The sequence below is a fragment of the Rhamphochromis longiceps genome, linkage group LG2 (genome assembly GCF_057381845.1).
Source record: "Rhamphochromis longiceps isolate RC_006_pf linkage group LG2, R_longiceps_female_GT1.1, whole genome shotgun sequence".
Lineage (NCBI taxonomy): Eukaryota > Metazoa > Chordata > Actinopteri > Cichliformes > Cichlidae > Rhamphochromis > Rhamphochromis longiceps.
In genome coordinates, this window is record NC_140558.1 from 38084634 (window position 1) to 38101430 (window position 16797).

At 39.7% G+C, this 16797-nt stretch overlaps 1 protein-coding gene across 2 annotated transcripts in view; it reads right to left on the minus strand.

The window, feature by feature from the left end:
- The window catches only part of kdrl (kinase insert domain receptor like), a 46149-nt gene extending 34681 nt beyond the window's left edge, over positions 1-11468 (minus strand). Inside the window, exons 1-5 of one of the 2 annotated variants that reach the window (XM_085427355.1) lie at positions 11350-11464; positions 10943-11254; positions 3328-3418; positions 2223-2434; positions 553-674 (exon numbers count right to left, since the gene is read on the minus strand). In XM_085427355.1, coding sequence (XP_085283481.1) covers positions 553-674; positions 2223-2434; positions 3328-3418; positions 10943-11006 — 489 coding nt within the window. In that variant the 5' untranslated portion in view covers positions 11007-11254; positions 11350-11464. Of the gene's footprint in view, positions 1-552; positions 675-2222; positions 2435-3327; positions 3419-10942 lie in introns of both variants that reach the window. The other variant, XM_085427345.1, reaches the window with a different exon arrangement.
- Positions 11469-16797: the final 5329 nt, after the last annotated feature.

Here is a 16797-nt window from a genome sequence, read left to right on the forward strand (position 1 = left end):
ACTAACAGGGTCTTAAGTTGTATAGATAAGTGCACTGGAAAACAAGGGAGTACTCAACCGCTGCCTACTAAGATCAAACAGTCTTATGCTGTTACCTGTTGTTTTCTAAGACTGGACACAACTTTTCTGCTGTTTCCTGATGTTTGTAAGAGCAGAGAGACTAAATTTAGCCTGATGATCTATTCTGAGAAAAGCACTCTTGGAACACCTTCCTGCTCTTAGAGGAAGCAGACAGGATGACTCGCTTTGCCGCCCCTGAGCTTCCCATAGCTAAGCCACTGTCCCCGGTCTGCTTCTGTGTGCTAGAATGATTTAACACACAGAGGGTGTGAGAACCACTGTGATGCCCTATGCAAGGAGTGGAAGGACATTTTTTTCAAAACAGGTAAGGATACCCTGCTGTGGTATTAATAGTAATCTTCTCTCAGGAGACGTGCTGTGTGAGTTTCCTGGAAGTTCATGTTAAGCAGTGTCTATAGAATACTGTGTATTACTATAATATGCAGTACTATGAAGGCATTTATAAAAGCATGATGGTGCTTAAGACCCTACCCCTGTCAGTGTTACATCAATATCAGGTGAGGATGTCCGACACGGGACAACAAGGCTGGTCTCGTGCCTGTAGATGCCAAGAACATAATTTTTAACAGGCTCCACAAATGGCTGGTCGGGATCTGAAAAAAAGAATTCAACATCTTAAACACAAGTCAGGCAGAAACACCATTTCAAATTAAATGTGGCCCATCACAAGTTGTTTTTTGGGGAAACCATGTTTTCTAGTAAAATTATTCAGATTCTGGTAAAATAAGCCAACTTAATTTAAAAGTGCAGTGGTTAGCATTGTTGCATCACAGCAGGAGGATAATGGGTTCATAGCTGCCAGCTGGCTGTGATCCTCCAGTGTGGTTTGTGCATATTTTGTTTTAGAAGTGCATGTGTTTTCTCCCAGTCTCTGGCTCTCTGTCACTGTGATTCACTTGCAACATAACCAGGGTGTACCCCACCCCTTACGTCTGCTGAGACAGGCTCCAGAACCTTTGACCCACTAGGAAAAGGAGGTTTACCAAGTGAAAAAGAGCATGTCAGGGTATTCAACAGAGATCCAGAAAAGAGATCAAATCTCAGATTGGTTAATTCTGGCCATATAAGGACAGTCAGTCTGTGGGAACGCTGTGGCTACATAAATAGTCTGTGATTGAAGGAAGGTCGAACATTAGTGGTGTGAAAAAGTTACAAAAATTAACAAACAGCTGAAGATTTTTGAAATAGGACACAGAAGGTAAACTGTGGAAGTCATTTAAAAAGCACAAGAAGAATTAAAGCTAGCTTTATATTTATAATAGTTGTAGACCAATATTAAGCAACTTTATACCAACATTTTTCAAAATATAAAACCACTTTGGTCACATTGGCTGATATTGGAATTTACTCTCTGCTTCCCAGTACAATATCCAGTCATATAAGTGTATGTAGTGCCATGTGAGGTTTAGGGAAGCGTTGTTACAAGGAAAACAGTAGCAGAAGCAGGAAATGGTCAATGACCAGGGTTTCCCGAGCAATTAGCTTATCCTCTCACCTCCAGAAGAGGTGAGAGGATAAGCGGCACCACAGAAACCACTTCCTTTCTCTATTTTTTTCTCTCAGATGGAGACCTGTGGCACCTCAGTCAGGATTCCAGTTGAAAAAAAGGTAGCAATAACCGCCTCTATATTTATATCTAATGCATACAACTACAGATTTTAGTAAGCAGGTCTTGCTTGCTTTCTTTTTTGCACATTCTTCCCATGTCATTAAAAAAATCCTGCCTTTTGGAGCTGACATAGTGAAAAAGGTAGGGTACACCCTGAACACCATGGTCCTTTACATCCGTCTGCCTAACTCACTCTTTCTTCCTTCTATAAAGGATGTGTCTTGTGTCTTATGTCTTGCAAATACCACACTGTTCTTTGTCAGTTCAATACTGTCAATATCACCGTCTGTGAGATCAGTTCAATATTAAATCCTGCAGCTGCCATCAGGAGATAACAATTATCCTTTGAAATCTTTTTTTAAACACAAATCTTCCGTGCATTTTAAATTTCTGAATGAAAAAAAACATTTGGTTCAAAATGTAAGAACAATTTTCAGTTTTAGAGTTCAGTTTTTCTACCATTGGGTAATTTCTTAAATTATGAACCTCATAATTTGAGCATTATACATCCAAAACGGTTTCTAGCTCTCACCTTTTACATACACATAGGTGGATTTGATTTGGTCTGAACCATCCTTGGTGTATTTACAGGTGTAAGTCCCAGTGTCATTGGCAATCAGGTGTGTGACTATCAGTCTGCTGCAGTGAGACTGACGGTGAGGTCTTGAATCACACTTCTCCACCTTCACTCCCTGCGATGAGATCGACCGCTTGGCAAGTGTCCAGCTGAAGACACCGTGACCTCTGACATTATTGAAAATGAGAGAGAATGTTAAATGAGATTAGATCTTGGGCGAGGCAAATGGTATTAGAAAAAGCAAACCATTAATTCTATTAAAAGTGGATCTATTTTTAGAGAAGGTGTCACATCTGGCAGTAACCACAAAAGCTACTAAATTTAGTAGCTTATCCCTGGGGGCTTTTGGGCTTCATTTCCATTTTAAGTTTATTTCAAGTTCATCTTGAGTCATCCAAAAGTTTGAACTTTCACATGGGAACATGTTTCTCTTCAATGATGTGCTTAACTAACACATTCTTTCCACGCAGAATTCAGTTTAAAATGCTCATTAAAGAGATCCCAGAGGAACATCTAGCATTTCTCACATTCCTTTCCCTTTGCCTGCAGAATTTTGGGTCAAGCAGAACCTCTAGTTCTCATCCACATCCAAAAAACAAGACAGTGCTCTACGCATCAGGCTTCTTACAATGTGGCCTTGTAAGGAAGCATTACATTAAACCAACATGAGTTCCTAAGCATTCTTTGAAGGCCTAAAAAATGATGCAATACCCTAAATTCCTAAGAAATGTGAATGTACTTGGGTTCTAAATTCCATAAAGGAAGTGGCAGAAGACTGATAAACGTTGACCACTATCGCTGGTTCCGGTCAGGGACTGTCCCAGCTTCTTTGTAGCTAGTAAGAGTCCACAGAACCAGGGACGTCCTGCTAATTCTCCCTTAAAATTTCTGCCATATAGTGAGCGCAGAGTCTGAAGTCCAGCAATTAGAAGAGCAAAGGTAAAGTAAATGAAGTTGTATTGTAATGCAAAGTGGTTAAGAAGAGTTATACACCACCATCATAAATGTTTGATTACATTTCAAGTGAAACCAACAAAAGTAGGTGCTTTCAACTGCATACCTGCAGGTGAGGTTTAACAAATTGCCTTTATGAAGAACGATTGGATTGTCGGAGGGATGAATCCTAGGCGAGTTTGCGCTCTCCAAATGTCCTGCAAAACACACACACACACAGACATTTACACCAACTCTTCAATGGTATGTTTTCATCATTGTTATGCTAAACAAAATGAAAAGCACAGCGGGAAGTCCCCATTGCACAACTGCTGTGTAATGTGCCTTTAGTGCTGTGCGCGTGGGTTCACTTTGTCCAGTTCTACTCCTGCCTCTTGTGTAAGTGATTGTCCACTGAGAGCACACTGTGGGGACTTTTGGGAGCTGGAGATCAGGTTGTTGAATGGATCGGGGTCCTAGGTGATCAAAGATAGAATAAAGGGAGGAAGAGGATGATACATGGAGCAGCTGTGCCTCGATGCCAAAAAGGTCAACACAGTCCGATTTAGCAGGAACCAAATACTTTTTTTTGTTCATTTACTAGTGACTTTTTACTCTGAATGCTGTGCTTATAATATCAAGAGGGTGGAGATGTTTGATTCAGAGGTGGACATATCTCGTGTGGAGCCAGCAGAATCTGTTGAGAGGTCTCTCTAACAACAGTTAACATAGGAAACAGTGTAGTTCTGCCTGCTGTCCAGAAAGAGTCCCAGTCCCAGATGTTGTTTCTTTCTTTTCACTAAGATCCCTAAACAGCCTGTCACTGTGGACACAAAACAAGTATATTAAGTTTACCCTTGATCTGTTGTTAAGGATAATGTTGGTTTATGTGTTTGATGCATATACTGGCTTAAGGGGCGATAATGGCCTTTTTTATGTGTTACCCACACACCTGGAAACCTGCATTTACACACAGAAATACAGAAAAACAATCACTCACACACGTTCTCCTAGCATTTGTGTATTATTCAGAACAGCTGTTGTGGCAAGAATGAGCTGACGCTGCCAGTGTTGGCAGGGGGACTCAATATTCACTTCCTCACAAAATGTTATAACATCATTGTTTTATTGTCCAAGGTTAAGCAGAGGGGAAGGGTTGTGGCTTGCACTCTTTCATGTCGTAAAACCACACACTTTTGGCTGCATGTGAACACAAATCAAGAGCCCTGGCCTCAATAAACAACCACATAAGCTGCAGTTCATAATTGTATGGCTTTTATTTATAGCTGCCAGACAAATTTCTTAAGGGCATTCTACTTTGCATTTTTTATGCCTTGATACATAACAAGAAACAAGAATACCATCAATCGCAATGTAATCAATCAAAGACAAATAAAACAAATATAAACAAACCCACTATGTATCATGTTTTTTCAGCCATACTTATTACTGCCTTGACACATGCTCATGAATTCAGGTAAGAAAATCCCATGAAGTTGACTCAGTTCATCTAGATGCAGCGTTTTCAGTGGGAGAAATGCTTCATTACTAAGTCAACTGACTTCTTCAGTCTCAGCTGACAATAGGTTTCTTCCAGTTTCAAAATGTCCAAAATTAGCACCACTATGTGACAAGTTCATGGCTGTCAGGAATCTGCAACACAGAGGTAGTACTATCCCCACTGTAGTCAGGGAATTCCCTGAGTAAATGCAATTATTGCACCTGGACATTTGTCAGAGGTGATCCAGGACAGAAGAACAACCACTGCCATCTTTCACAGACTTATAATGCTTATAATGCAACTTTCTGTGAAACGTGCTCACCCATATGGAAAAGATATATATAAATCTTATAAAATTTGTATCTGTCTTGTGTGAAACTTGTATGAAAAGCATATAAGAGTGAAAACAGATACAAGATCCCTTGAAAAATTATATAATGAAACTTGTATGTTTTGGATACTTACTAAAACAATATATGAAAGTAATGAGAAAGTGGCCACTTTCATGAGTAAGTCATGTAAGCCTTACATGACTTACTCATGAAAGTGGCCACTTTCATGAAAGTGGCCACTTTCATGAGTAATCACATATAAGTTTTTACTATTTCTTTTCCATATGGGCATGTCCATTGTCCAGAGGTCATGACAATGAACAATAACGAAACTGAGCTTCTGGGCTATTGTTAGGCAATGGTGTCAGTTTCGGTCATTATGCAACTATACTGCATATACTGCACTGTTGTTATGCATAACCTGCCAAGAAATGTAACTGCACATTGAATCAATGCAGGCTACAAATATTGTGATTGGTCTGATCATTACCGTTAAGTCCTCCTGTGCCTTTGCAGTTATTAAAAAAAAAAAAAAAAGATCAGTGAGAGAAGAACAATCATTGGCTTAAGATGAGGACTTAAAATCGCTGAAAATTCCTGGAAAGAGCTTGCTAAACCTATTGGAAAGATTCTGAGGGAATTTCCAAAGAAGTGGAAAAACCTGGGGGACAAATATGCTTGCCACCTCCCAAAAATGACCACAACAAAGAGTCAACATTTTGTTTCTATCAGCTGGCATGCATATAAAAAGGCAGGACACAACCACATAATAATGAACACATATGCACCTCCACAAGCATAAGTGCCAGCAACATCGGCCACTTGCGTCGGTTGTGTCGAAGGCTCACCGCAAAGGTTCACCGCAAAAGTCTAAATCAGGGCAGAGACTGAAGACTTGGATGAGTAATGAGACGTTTTACCCCAATGAAAACACTTCATCCAGATTAAAAGAGTCCACTGAGACTAATTATGGCATTTTCAACTTCTTGAATCTTTGACTCGGTTACAAATACATCCCATGCATAAATGCTTAAGTCCCACAGCATACCCAGAATCATCATCTTGACCTTGAATTGCACGGGCAAAACGCTTATCTTTTAAAACTAGCACATTTTTTATGTCCTTCTCTTCAGTAATGCACTACAGATGGGTGAACCAGCAGGGGCCCCCAGCAGCCCATTAAAAAAAGACAAGAGAAGAGAGGAAAAAAACATTGTCTTGTCTACACACCCATCCTCAAAACTCCCATCTGCCCAGAACTGACCTTAGCTGGCATCCTGACAACCCTAACCCCCTGCAACAGCTGTGCCCTGCGTTCCTTCAGGAGATCGCCTGAAAAATGCCAGAAATTGTTCATATTGAGTTGGTTCAAAGAGCCCCAAAGCTGGTTCTCATTAAAAGGCATTACAAAGAGGACAGGCATGGAACAAACAGAGAGGGAGTCAGGGAGGGTGCGAGAGGCCGACTGACTTCTGCTTTTTTCACTTGCATGATCTCAATTGACTCACACAGCATCAAGCTGGTTGCTGACACAGAGCCATGTTAGCTAAGATTAGACCAGAATCACATTTTTGTGTCTTTGTCCTCGGTTGGCATTGATTAGAGGAAATGGCACAGGACACTGTGTTTGGAAAAGACAAATGGTCAGGAAATACAGACAAAATTTTGAACAGCATGGATTTCAGGATTTTTTCAATAGAAATGTCTGTGGTCAAGAAAATAATTAAATATTTAGTCTGGAAGAACGGCCAAACAATGGCTGAGACTGAGACTAAATGATTCAGATTTTCAGCATTGCAATGGAAAATAATGGCCTATGTATGCTCTGCTTAGCCATATTTTGTCAAAGGATCTTGAATAATACTTGTTAGTTATGTTCCTGACCTGAGAGAAAGCATATACTCTTTGTGTTTAAGAAGATACTTTGAGCACAACTCATAAAAAAATTCAGTGACTACAAACACCTTAAAACACTACATAACTATAAATTAAAAAAAAATACATAAAGCTAAATAGAAAAGTGATATAAATGCCACCAGCATGCTGCCAGTAGCTCATTGGTGATGTTGTGTAATAATTAAAAAAAAAAAATTACTGTATCAGATGACTGTACTGTCACTGAACCGAAAAGGAAACTCCAAGTCACGGCCCCTAAAGCGCAAGGAATAATGTGCGGAATTCCCTTCTCTTTTGCAGAGGGCACACTTCACCTCCCTGTACTTCCCCTCCCATCATCAGACGGCACGAATGTCTTGAGAGTCGAGGGAGAAAATCATTTTTGGGAATAGGGCCCAACGATTCCTTTGCGTATCATTGCCACTTTATCCTTTGCTCTTCTGCTGTCACAAAATTAGATGGGGGGAGAAGTGAGAATTACGAAGTAAATGAGCCAGCTTTGCTGTACTGTGACCTTGACGATGGACTGAAACAATAGTGAACAGTCTCTGCGATGAGATTTCACGATAGCGCACTGGTAGTTTATGTAAACAAACGTACTACACACTAACTTATTTTTATATTTTCTCTCAATTATATGTTAAAAGTACTTTAAATGGTATATGATACTACTCTGTCATCTGCTATGAAGCCAGACTAAAAGGCTAAACCTGATCAATATCCAAACAAAAAGTGGAAGGGGGAGAGGACGGATTTACCGCTAGAGTACATGAGTCAGCTTTGCCATACTGTGACCCTGGCAAACAGAGTGAAACAGTAGTGAATAGTCTGTCATGGATAGTGCTATGGTAGCTATTGTAAAACAAATGCAATACACCACTCACTATAACCCATTTTTGCATTTTCTCTCAACAATATACTGAAATTACCTTCCAGGGGGATACGATCCTACTGTCATCTGTTAAGAAGCTAGACTTAAAAGCTAAGCTTGATCTGTATCCTTCAAATCTGAGTTTGGGCGGTCTAAACATCGCACCTTCTCGGGGTCACGCTGCTGTCCTGCTGCAAAAGTGTCCGTGACAGTTCACTGCAAGTTAGACTGACAAAATATTCAAGACAAACTTTATCAAACCTTTGACAAGACTTGACCACCTGCCATAATAAGAACCAGCTAACAGTGCTCTGGCTGTGCTACTTGTGTCCTGGAACATTCTCACATGCAGAGTCCTACAAAAACCCTACACTTTGCCAACTGCAAGGTTAAGACAACAGTTACAGAGAAAGCCTTTTTTATTAGCCGTGTATAAGCCTTTAGAGGTTTGGAGGCAAAATGCCCCAGACTCCTCTAAAAAAAACAACAAAAAAAAACAAAATAAAGGAACATCTGGCCGTGATGGGCGGCCACTCTAGGTTATATGAAGCTGTGTAGAGCCAACAAAGAGGGTTCTCCTGCATGAGACTCCTAAATAGTAAACCCAGAGGATTCCTGTTTTATAATGTATGATTAAGACTAAGAGGCAGACAGAAGCTCCTTGAAATCGAAATCCCATGCAGGATTCAAAGAAAATATATTGCTGGTTCGAGGTGGATAGGTCTAGCATGGAACAGATGCTGGAATAATCCAGAAAAGCAACACAGTTCAATTTGTAAAGCTGAATTTCCCAGTGTAGGGGAATGACGTTTTCTGCTCTGCTGGTAAATCTCCCACTCCAGGTTAGTGTGTTTTTAGGATGTGTTTTTCTTGTGCTGCCTGCATGGAGCCAGATGTACTGCCAGTGAGCAATGAGCCCCCACTGCACTTGGCTGACACGTCATCACTCCCATTTTCCAGTCTTCAAGTGTCCACACAGGAAACAAAAAAATACTCTGGACACAACATCAACCCCTCTCATCACAAGACTGTCTACACTGCAGGAAAAAGAAAGAACTGACAAAGAGAGTGTTGTATATGATAAGCAACAATAAAAGGACAGCTTCCACTTTCCATTTCACCCATCTCCTTAGTCACTGATGTGTCAGTTATAACTTTCATGGCAATTTTCTTTCCTAAACTCAGGGGTGTCATCTGACTAAATGTAACTCAGAACCCAGAATAAAAGAATCAGTCCAACACAAGTGATCATTTCAATTATATATATATCATTACATTTAAAGGAAAACTCCAATGTATGAGTATTCCTACAGGCATCATATCTCAAGTGACATCCAGAAGGGTCCACTGAAAAAAGATTATCTTGCTGACATTTGTGTGAGCTGTTGCGCTTCAGTTAAATTGGTGTCAAAAGGTCAGAACGAACATATGTAACCTGTACTCATTTTGAATAAGAAGCAGCTGCAAGTCAAAAATTAAGAAATCAGCAAATACAGTTTTTTTTCCCTTTTCACTCTAAGCCATCTTTAAAATTACTGGGATATAGGTGGCTGTTGTGTAACAATAACCCAGTCGAATGCTTGCGCATCACTCAGTGACTTATAACTTTGCTTAGTTAACGATGACACCGTGACATTCTCACAACTATTCACCAGAAAAAAACATCTTACACATCTCTGAATAAACAGAGACACCTTGACGACCATCAGTAACTAATGTCTCTACCAGTCAGTGGCTCCTGTACTGAAACAATAGCCCCTTTCCTCCTTGCTATTGTCTTGTGGATGAAGTTTGACATAGTTGAACGTGAGCACAAGGAGCTCCGGGAAGAAATCTTTGCTCAGGTAGCGTGTCACATTTCCGTGACCTTTACTAGCCAGAACAATTCCAGGCTGCCTCTCTTGTCCCTACATCCGCTTCCTCCTCTTTGCGTCTTTCCCACGCTTTGTGAGTGGACAGTGAAGGAAACCTACTCAAAAAAACAGTGTGTGTGTGTGTTCAGTAAAAGAGGTTGAATGTGAACACTATTTCCTTTGTTTGGATGGGCTGTTTGTTTTGAAGTGGTGAGGAAGCCTCAGTTTGTATCTCTGTTACACACTGGACTGGACCTGGCACAAGGTGAAGGAACATGCCAGATTTACTCAGGTTTTGTGGCGTGAGACTGAGACAATGGAGTTGACAGGACTGTCAGATAAAACATGACACAATGTTTAATCCTGTCCACGCACACATACCAATTGCAGGAACCTTTCCTTTCATAATTTATAACAAAGTACTGACATGCAAAATATTCAAAGTATCTAAGAAAGCACACAAAAATAGACCATTCTGACAGACCATTTACTCATCTCAGTAAATCCAGTCATATTAAAATATAGAGCCCGACTAATCGCCTGTTATGAATCAACGCATTTTACCGTACTAACAATCTCCCAATGACAGACGACCTCTAGGGGCTTGTGTGAAAATTGCAAACTCAATAGCAGAATGATGATTTTTTTCTGTTGGCGCATGATCTTCGAAAATGTGCAAATAATCTGCGGTCATATCCATACACAGAAATCATTTTACACCGCAGCTGGGATCAAAGAATAACCCGCCAACAAAATCAGCTCTTGGTTGCAGGTCAATTAAACACCGGAGAAATTTAAATTACTATAAAAAAGAAAAAGAAAAATAATGCTAAAAAAAAATTATTGTAAAAATTGGCAGCTCAGGTGGCAGAGCAGGTCAGCCAGTAATCAGAAGGTCGGTGGTTCGATCCCAGGCTGCCTCCTAGCTGCATGCCAAATATCCTTGGGCAAGATACTAACCCCATGTTTGCCTACTGGTGGTGGTCAGAGGGCCCGGTGGCGCCAGTGTCCGGCAGCCTCGCCTCTGTCAGTGCGCCCCAGGGCAGCTGTGGCTACAACGTAGCTTGCCATCGCCAGTGTGTGAATGGGTGAATGACTGAATGTAGTGTAGCGCTTTGGGGTCCTTAGGGACTAGAAAAGCGCTATACAAATGCAGGCCATTTACCATATCTCGTGTTTTTAAATATTATGCAATCAGTCTTTCATTCACTGAAGGGAATTAACAATCAATCAGAAAGTCTGTTCTTTCACTCGTAAATATATAGTGTATGTAAACATGAATGACTCACCTAATGTTAGAGATAAAAAACACAAGATGACTGCGACCCGGTTGAAGCAGTCAGGTGGTGCCATGCTGCGAACTTCCCCAAAGTGCAAACCTTGTGATAAAAATAAATGCAATCGAGTCCCTGTTTGTCTCTTTAAATTCCGGCTGACTGCGAGTCTTAATTGGCCTATAAAACGCCTTTCATGAATCCCCAAAAGGTTCAGGTGCGCAAGGACAAAGCAGCAGTAATTTCCCCATATGCCTGCACGCGATTCGCGGGGGAGCTCTCCTGCGCTGCTCGGCAGTCCAACTCCCGGCACCGGCGCACTATCCTCTGGGCAGGTGCAAAAGTAGTAAAAGGAGAAAAAAAAGTTAAATAAAGGAAATTAAATCGGCGGTAAAAAATAAAAAAGTTGAAGTGAAAAGTACTTCAGCTCTGGTGCTGTGTTTGGACTCAAGAACGAGATGAATGAGCTCCTGCGCCTTGTACCCACTGTATCTCCTCCCTATCGCCTCTGTGCAACACTTACAGTGCCGTCCAGACGTGACACGTTTAATGGAGCCACACACAGACGGAGGACGCGACGTCACTTTTGTTGAGGAGGGGGAGGATGGGGGAGGAGGGGACGACTTCTTCATTTTAGCTACTGAGGGGGAACAGTAAGTCATTGTTCTGAGTTATTCCCACTATAACTGTGCAGGGGAAAAAAAAGATGGAACAGAAACGCAGTCATTGCACGTATCTTATCATTTAGGAAACTCCACTCAGTTTTTCATACCTGGCAGAAGCTCCCTTAGACACTAGAGATACTGAGCTACCTTAGAGTCTTAATGAGTATGTTTTCAAATTAAATTCACAAACCTATAAAGGGAGTTCTTCAATCACCTATTAGTAGGGAGCAGATGCTCTTCAGAAGCATAAACCGTCTCAATTTCTTTCTGAAATAAAATCTTCTGGTGCACGAAGTCTCTTATCTTTGACTTTTTATCCACTATCACACTGTACTCTCTTAGTGTTAAGGAATTTTCCACATCCCAACTGCCATAACTGAAAGGCTGTTGTGCCCAAATGTTGTTGATTAAAAGCAGTCTGCTTTAGTTAAAGCTCTTGTTAACATTGATTCATTACATATTTTTGCAATTTTTAATTATAAAATAAATTAGCACGCTATGTATTTATTTACTTAACTGACCTTTGTGTGCAACACTGATAAAAATCAACCTGTGTACCTGAGGTTAAAGGTAATTGCATTTATCTTGACTGGAGAGAAAAACAAAACAATGCAGTGCAAACAATCACTGTGATATCAGCTTGAATCTATCTGCCCAGGTTTGCAGAATAAACATTTGTTGGATTTATTTTTAACGTCAGAAACAGGATGCACTTCTTTTTATATCAATGTAAATAATCTTCTTTTGTCCGGCCGTACCCTGCAGTGTGTGGATATGCTGCAGACTGTTTTCTTTTTATCACAACAACAATCACTTTGCTGTTGCAGGTCATACTAGCAGGCATTGTAAATAAGAACATCCTGCCCTCACCTTTCCGCCCACAACAGGAATCCACAGCTACCATTTTGGCTCTGGATCGGAAGTAGTGTTGTGTGCTAAAGGTGACACACGAGGCAAATTGAAATGTAATGTAAACCAATTTTCCGACCTATAGCAGGAGAACTGTGATGTGGCACATGAGAGCATGGGAAACTTGGCCATTCCAATGCTGGTAATCCTTATGCTAACTGGGAGTTTGAGACCACACTGTCACAACTAAAGAATTCAGCAATTTCCTGCCCACTATCAGTACTTTAAGTCACAAACAGCCAAAGAAAGAGAAGCTACAGACAAGTTATTGCTCTCTCTCGTGATTTCTTTCGAAAAGGAAACATCATATTGAAGGCTGCACTGATTTATTTCTACCAATTTTTAGATTATGACTGTGGGAATTTCACTTTGGGAAATTTGGGAAGCAAGAATTGAACATTTTATTATTAGATGATAAACTATTAGCTCATGCATTGTAAGAGAGCAATAACTTGTAAAGTGTATAAAATTGCAACTCTAATTTTCTTAGTTTGTTTCCATATTTAAGCTTTTAAAAAGGGAGACATTCCCTTTGGGCTAGCAGTGCAACAGATAAGTCTCCTGATGAACAATTGCTGGAAGTTACAAGCTGAGAGGGGTAGATTTAAAATGATTTATTTTGGAAGCTGGTGCTCAAACAGACTGTGGGGGACTAACTGGTTGTACACACACCGCATGCAGTCTTCCTTTTGTTCGTCTTGGGTAAATGAACCAGAAGAAATGTCCTTTCTGAGGAGAGTAGTAGACAGCGTCTGACTGCATGCTCCGTCAAGTGACTGTACTCTGACATAAATGCAAGTAGTGCCAGCATTTCCAGACTTCAGACTGAGGGTGTGAAGGCAAAATTAGAAGTACAAGTTGATGAAAACTTGCTTAGTTACACTTTTCTAGTACTGTACCGGACCCCCTCCCCCCTCCTCCTACATTCAGAACAGTTTTAATTCTTTATGGCATAGATTCAGCAAGATGCTGGAAATATTCCTCAGAGATCCTGGTCCATATTGACATGATAGCAGATTTGTAAGTTGCACATCCAAGACGGAAATCTCCCAATACACCACATTTCAAAGATGCTCTATTGGATTACGATCTGGTGACTGTGAAGGCCATCTGAGTGAACTAATTGTTATGTTCAAGACACCAGTTTGTGATAATAGGAACATTGTAAAATTGTGTGTTGTCAGCTGGAAGTAGCCATCGCAGGATGGGTAGTAATAAAGAGATGGCCCACACCAGTATACCACCACTATCATCATCAGTTTTTGATACAAGCCAGGATGGATCTATGCGTTAATGTTTATATGAAATTCTGGCCCTACCATCTGAATCGCTCAGCTGAAATCAGGACTCATCAGACCAGGCAACTTTTTCCAGTCTTCTCTCTAATTTTGGTGAGCCTCTGCGAATAGTATCCTCAAGCTCCTGTTCTTAGCAGACACAAGTAGTGCCAAGCATGGTTGTTTGTTACATCTTCTTCAAGGCTGGATATGTTGTGAATTCAGAGATGCTTGTCTGTATACCTTGATTCTAACGAGTAGTTACTTGATTTAATAATCATAGTTACCTGATTCTCATTTACACAGGTTACGTAAATGCTTTAAGTTACTGCCATATAAATGGCCCATTAGATATTTGTGTAATCCGAAGCAGAACCTAATGAAGTGGCCAGGTAGTGTGTTATACTATGTTAGCAAAACTAATACTTGCATAAATTTGTAATTTTTAAGTCCTGGACAGAAGTTTGCAGAAGTCAGAGGATTTTTGGAAACTGTGTTACTGTATTAGGATCAGTAACACAGTTTCCATCTAGTTTAGCTCCATCTAGTGTTGATTGGAAAAAAAGGACAGGACTGGGAAAGGCTACATCTATAGCCATATTTTTTTTTTCTCTTAATGGGAAGCAAAAATGGTTTAATAAATATATTGATAGAATTTATGGATTAAGTGGGTTTTGTTGACTTCACACACCAAATGAACACTATTTTATTTATTCTGAACATTTGCCCTTCCAAGTATTCCATGCTACTGGTTTAAAAAGTGGGTACCTGCTTTCCTTTTAATAGAAAGTATTATTATTCCTCTGTTTTCTGCTCCCTTTAAGAAGTCACCACAGCTGACAATCTCCCTCAATCTCAACTTATCCCTACCATGCTCTTATGTCACCCTCTGCATATCCTTCTTCAGTGCATGCATGAATCTTCCTTGTGGTCCTCTTGTTTCATACTTAACAACCTTTGCACACCTAAACAATCTTGCATTAAACACATAGCCCCGTGAAAAAGAAAGCAACCCCCTCCAGCAGCTAAATATGTTCACCTGGCCTCCAAACTCCCCAGCTAATAATCAAGAATCCCTGGGATATGCCGTAATAACCCTGATCCACACAGACCCCACCCTGCAACACGCAGGATCCAATTTCCCATTGCCAGACACTACAGGATGCCCCCACAGTTCCCTTGTTCACACTCCAATGGGTCAGAAGTGTTCAGGCAGCATAACAGCGGTCCTATACAATATTTTGCAGATGGTTTTACAGCCATGTTGTGATTTCTTGGTATTCCTGTAGTAACTTCTTGAGCTAAATACAATATACTCCCCTAACAGAGACATATGGAAACTTAGGCTTTCATCTTTTTCTTTGATTTGAATTGCGTGCATACATATAAAAATAGGAATATTTCAACTTTTAGAGAGAAAACATTCACTTCAATGAGGAGACTAAAATATCTAAGTGAGATGTCAGTGTTTCATTATGTCATAGTGCTTTTGCCTACCTTGGTACCTTTGAGTATCAAAAAGGTATGAATAAGGGTGGAAGTTTGATTTGGGAAAGTGATGAATCTGTCAGAGGGCACTTTGTTCTTTACACCTGTAAATGGCAGTAAAATGGGAGTCTTTTTAATACTATTATTAATGTTTTGTGTGATTTGAAAAAGAATCATAATTCAAGTTGAAAATTGAAAAAGCCTTACCTGATCTCCTCTTTCTGCTTAGCTCTGATGCCCCCTCTTTTCCTGATACCTGTTGCCAGAAAGAAACCGGAAAGTTTTATGTACTGTGACTTACAACTAGATTTTTGGTTTTACACATAAGATAAATTGTTTTGTAACCATAATATCAGAAGGAGTTGGCGAGATAATATTACAGTCGCATGTCCGTCTATGATACCTATGATATTCTGACTATGATACCTGTATTAACAACCACAAGTAGAGACACCTGTACACTGAAAAACAGAACAGGTCTCTGTTCATGCATTTAGAATTACTAATAAAAAAGATGGATGTGCTTTTGTGGTAACATTACAACTTATATTTTTTTATTTGTTGCCTGGCAAGCTCTCTTTTTCTGTGTTATCCTGATGTCTATATCTAAAACAAATAATAAACCCTTAATTTCCCACACTAGTTACTATAAGTACAGGTAATTTAATCTACTTGCCAAGCATGTGATGACTGGAAAATGTCATTTGGCAATAAATGTAAACAAGTGCGCTAAGCCAGTCTTATAAGGCTTCTTAGATTTACCAAGAAATAAGGGCTTATACTTTTTTTCCCCCTTTTTTCCTTCCTTTATAACAGTAAGTATAATATCAACCATAGACTTTATTTAAGAGCTACTGGTGCCAACATGCGATCAATACCAGTTAGTGTTGGCAAAGTTAAAACTTAGAGCACTCCCTGTCAAAACATTTAGTTTTTGACAGAACTCCATTATCTGTAAGCAAACTTTGATTTGTACACTGCTAGCAATTCAACTTTGCAGTGAGTTGAGCTGACCTTAAAATGACTGAAAAATCAAATTTAATATGACTTTACTGCCTTATTTTATGTTCCCAGAAAGCTAAAGCCCTGCATAGCCTGGATCATCTTGTGCTCCAGTAGATGACCCTTCTCTCAAAAGTCCTTGCTGATTCTTATTTCTGTTTTAATTATTTTTAAATTGAAATACTACATAAACATAAGCCATATACATAAAACACTACACAACACATACATAGACCAAGGTAGATAATGGAAATGAAGGGAAAAAAAGACAAATCATTTTCAACAGTTACATTTCTTTGACCTTCATATCAACATAGTGTTGCATCTGCAAATATATAGAAATCTTGCTTTTATAATAAATATTTCTCTTTAAACATGTCAAAACTGTGCAGTTTTCCTTCTTTCATTATATTGTATAGAAATCCGAATGCACACAATAAAATCACAACTCAAGGATTTGATAATATAAATGTCTCCTCTAGTTTATGTTCTTTTATAACAGTTTTATATACCTTAAGAGTCAATTTCA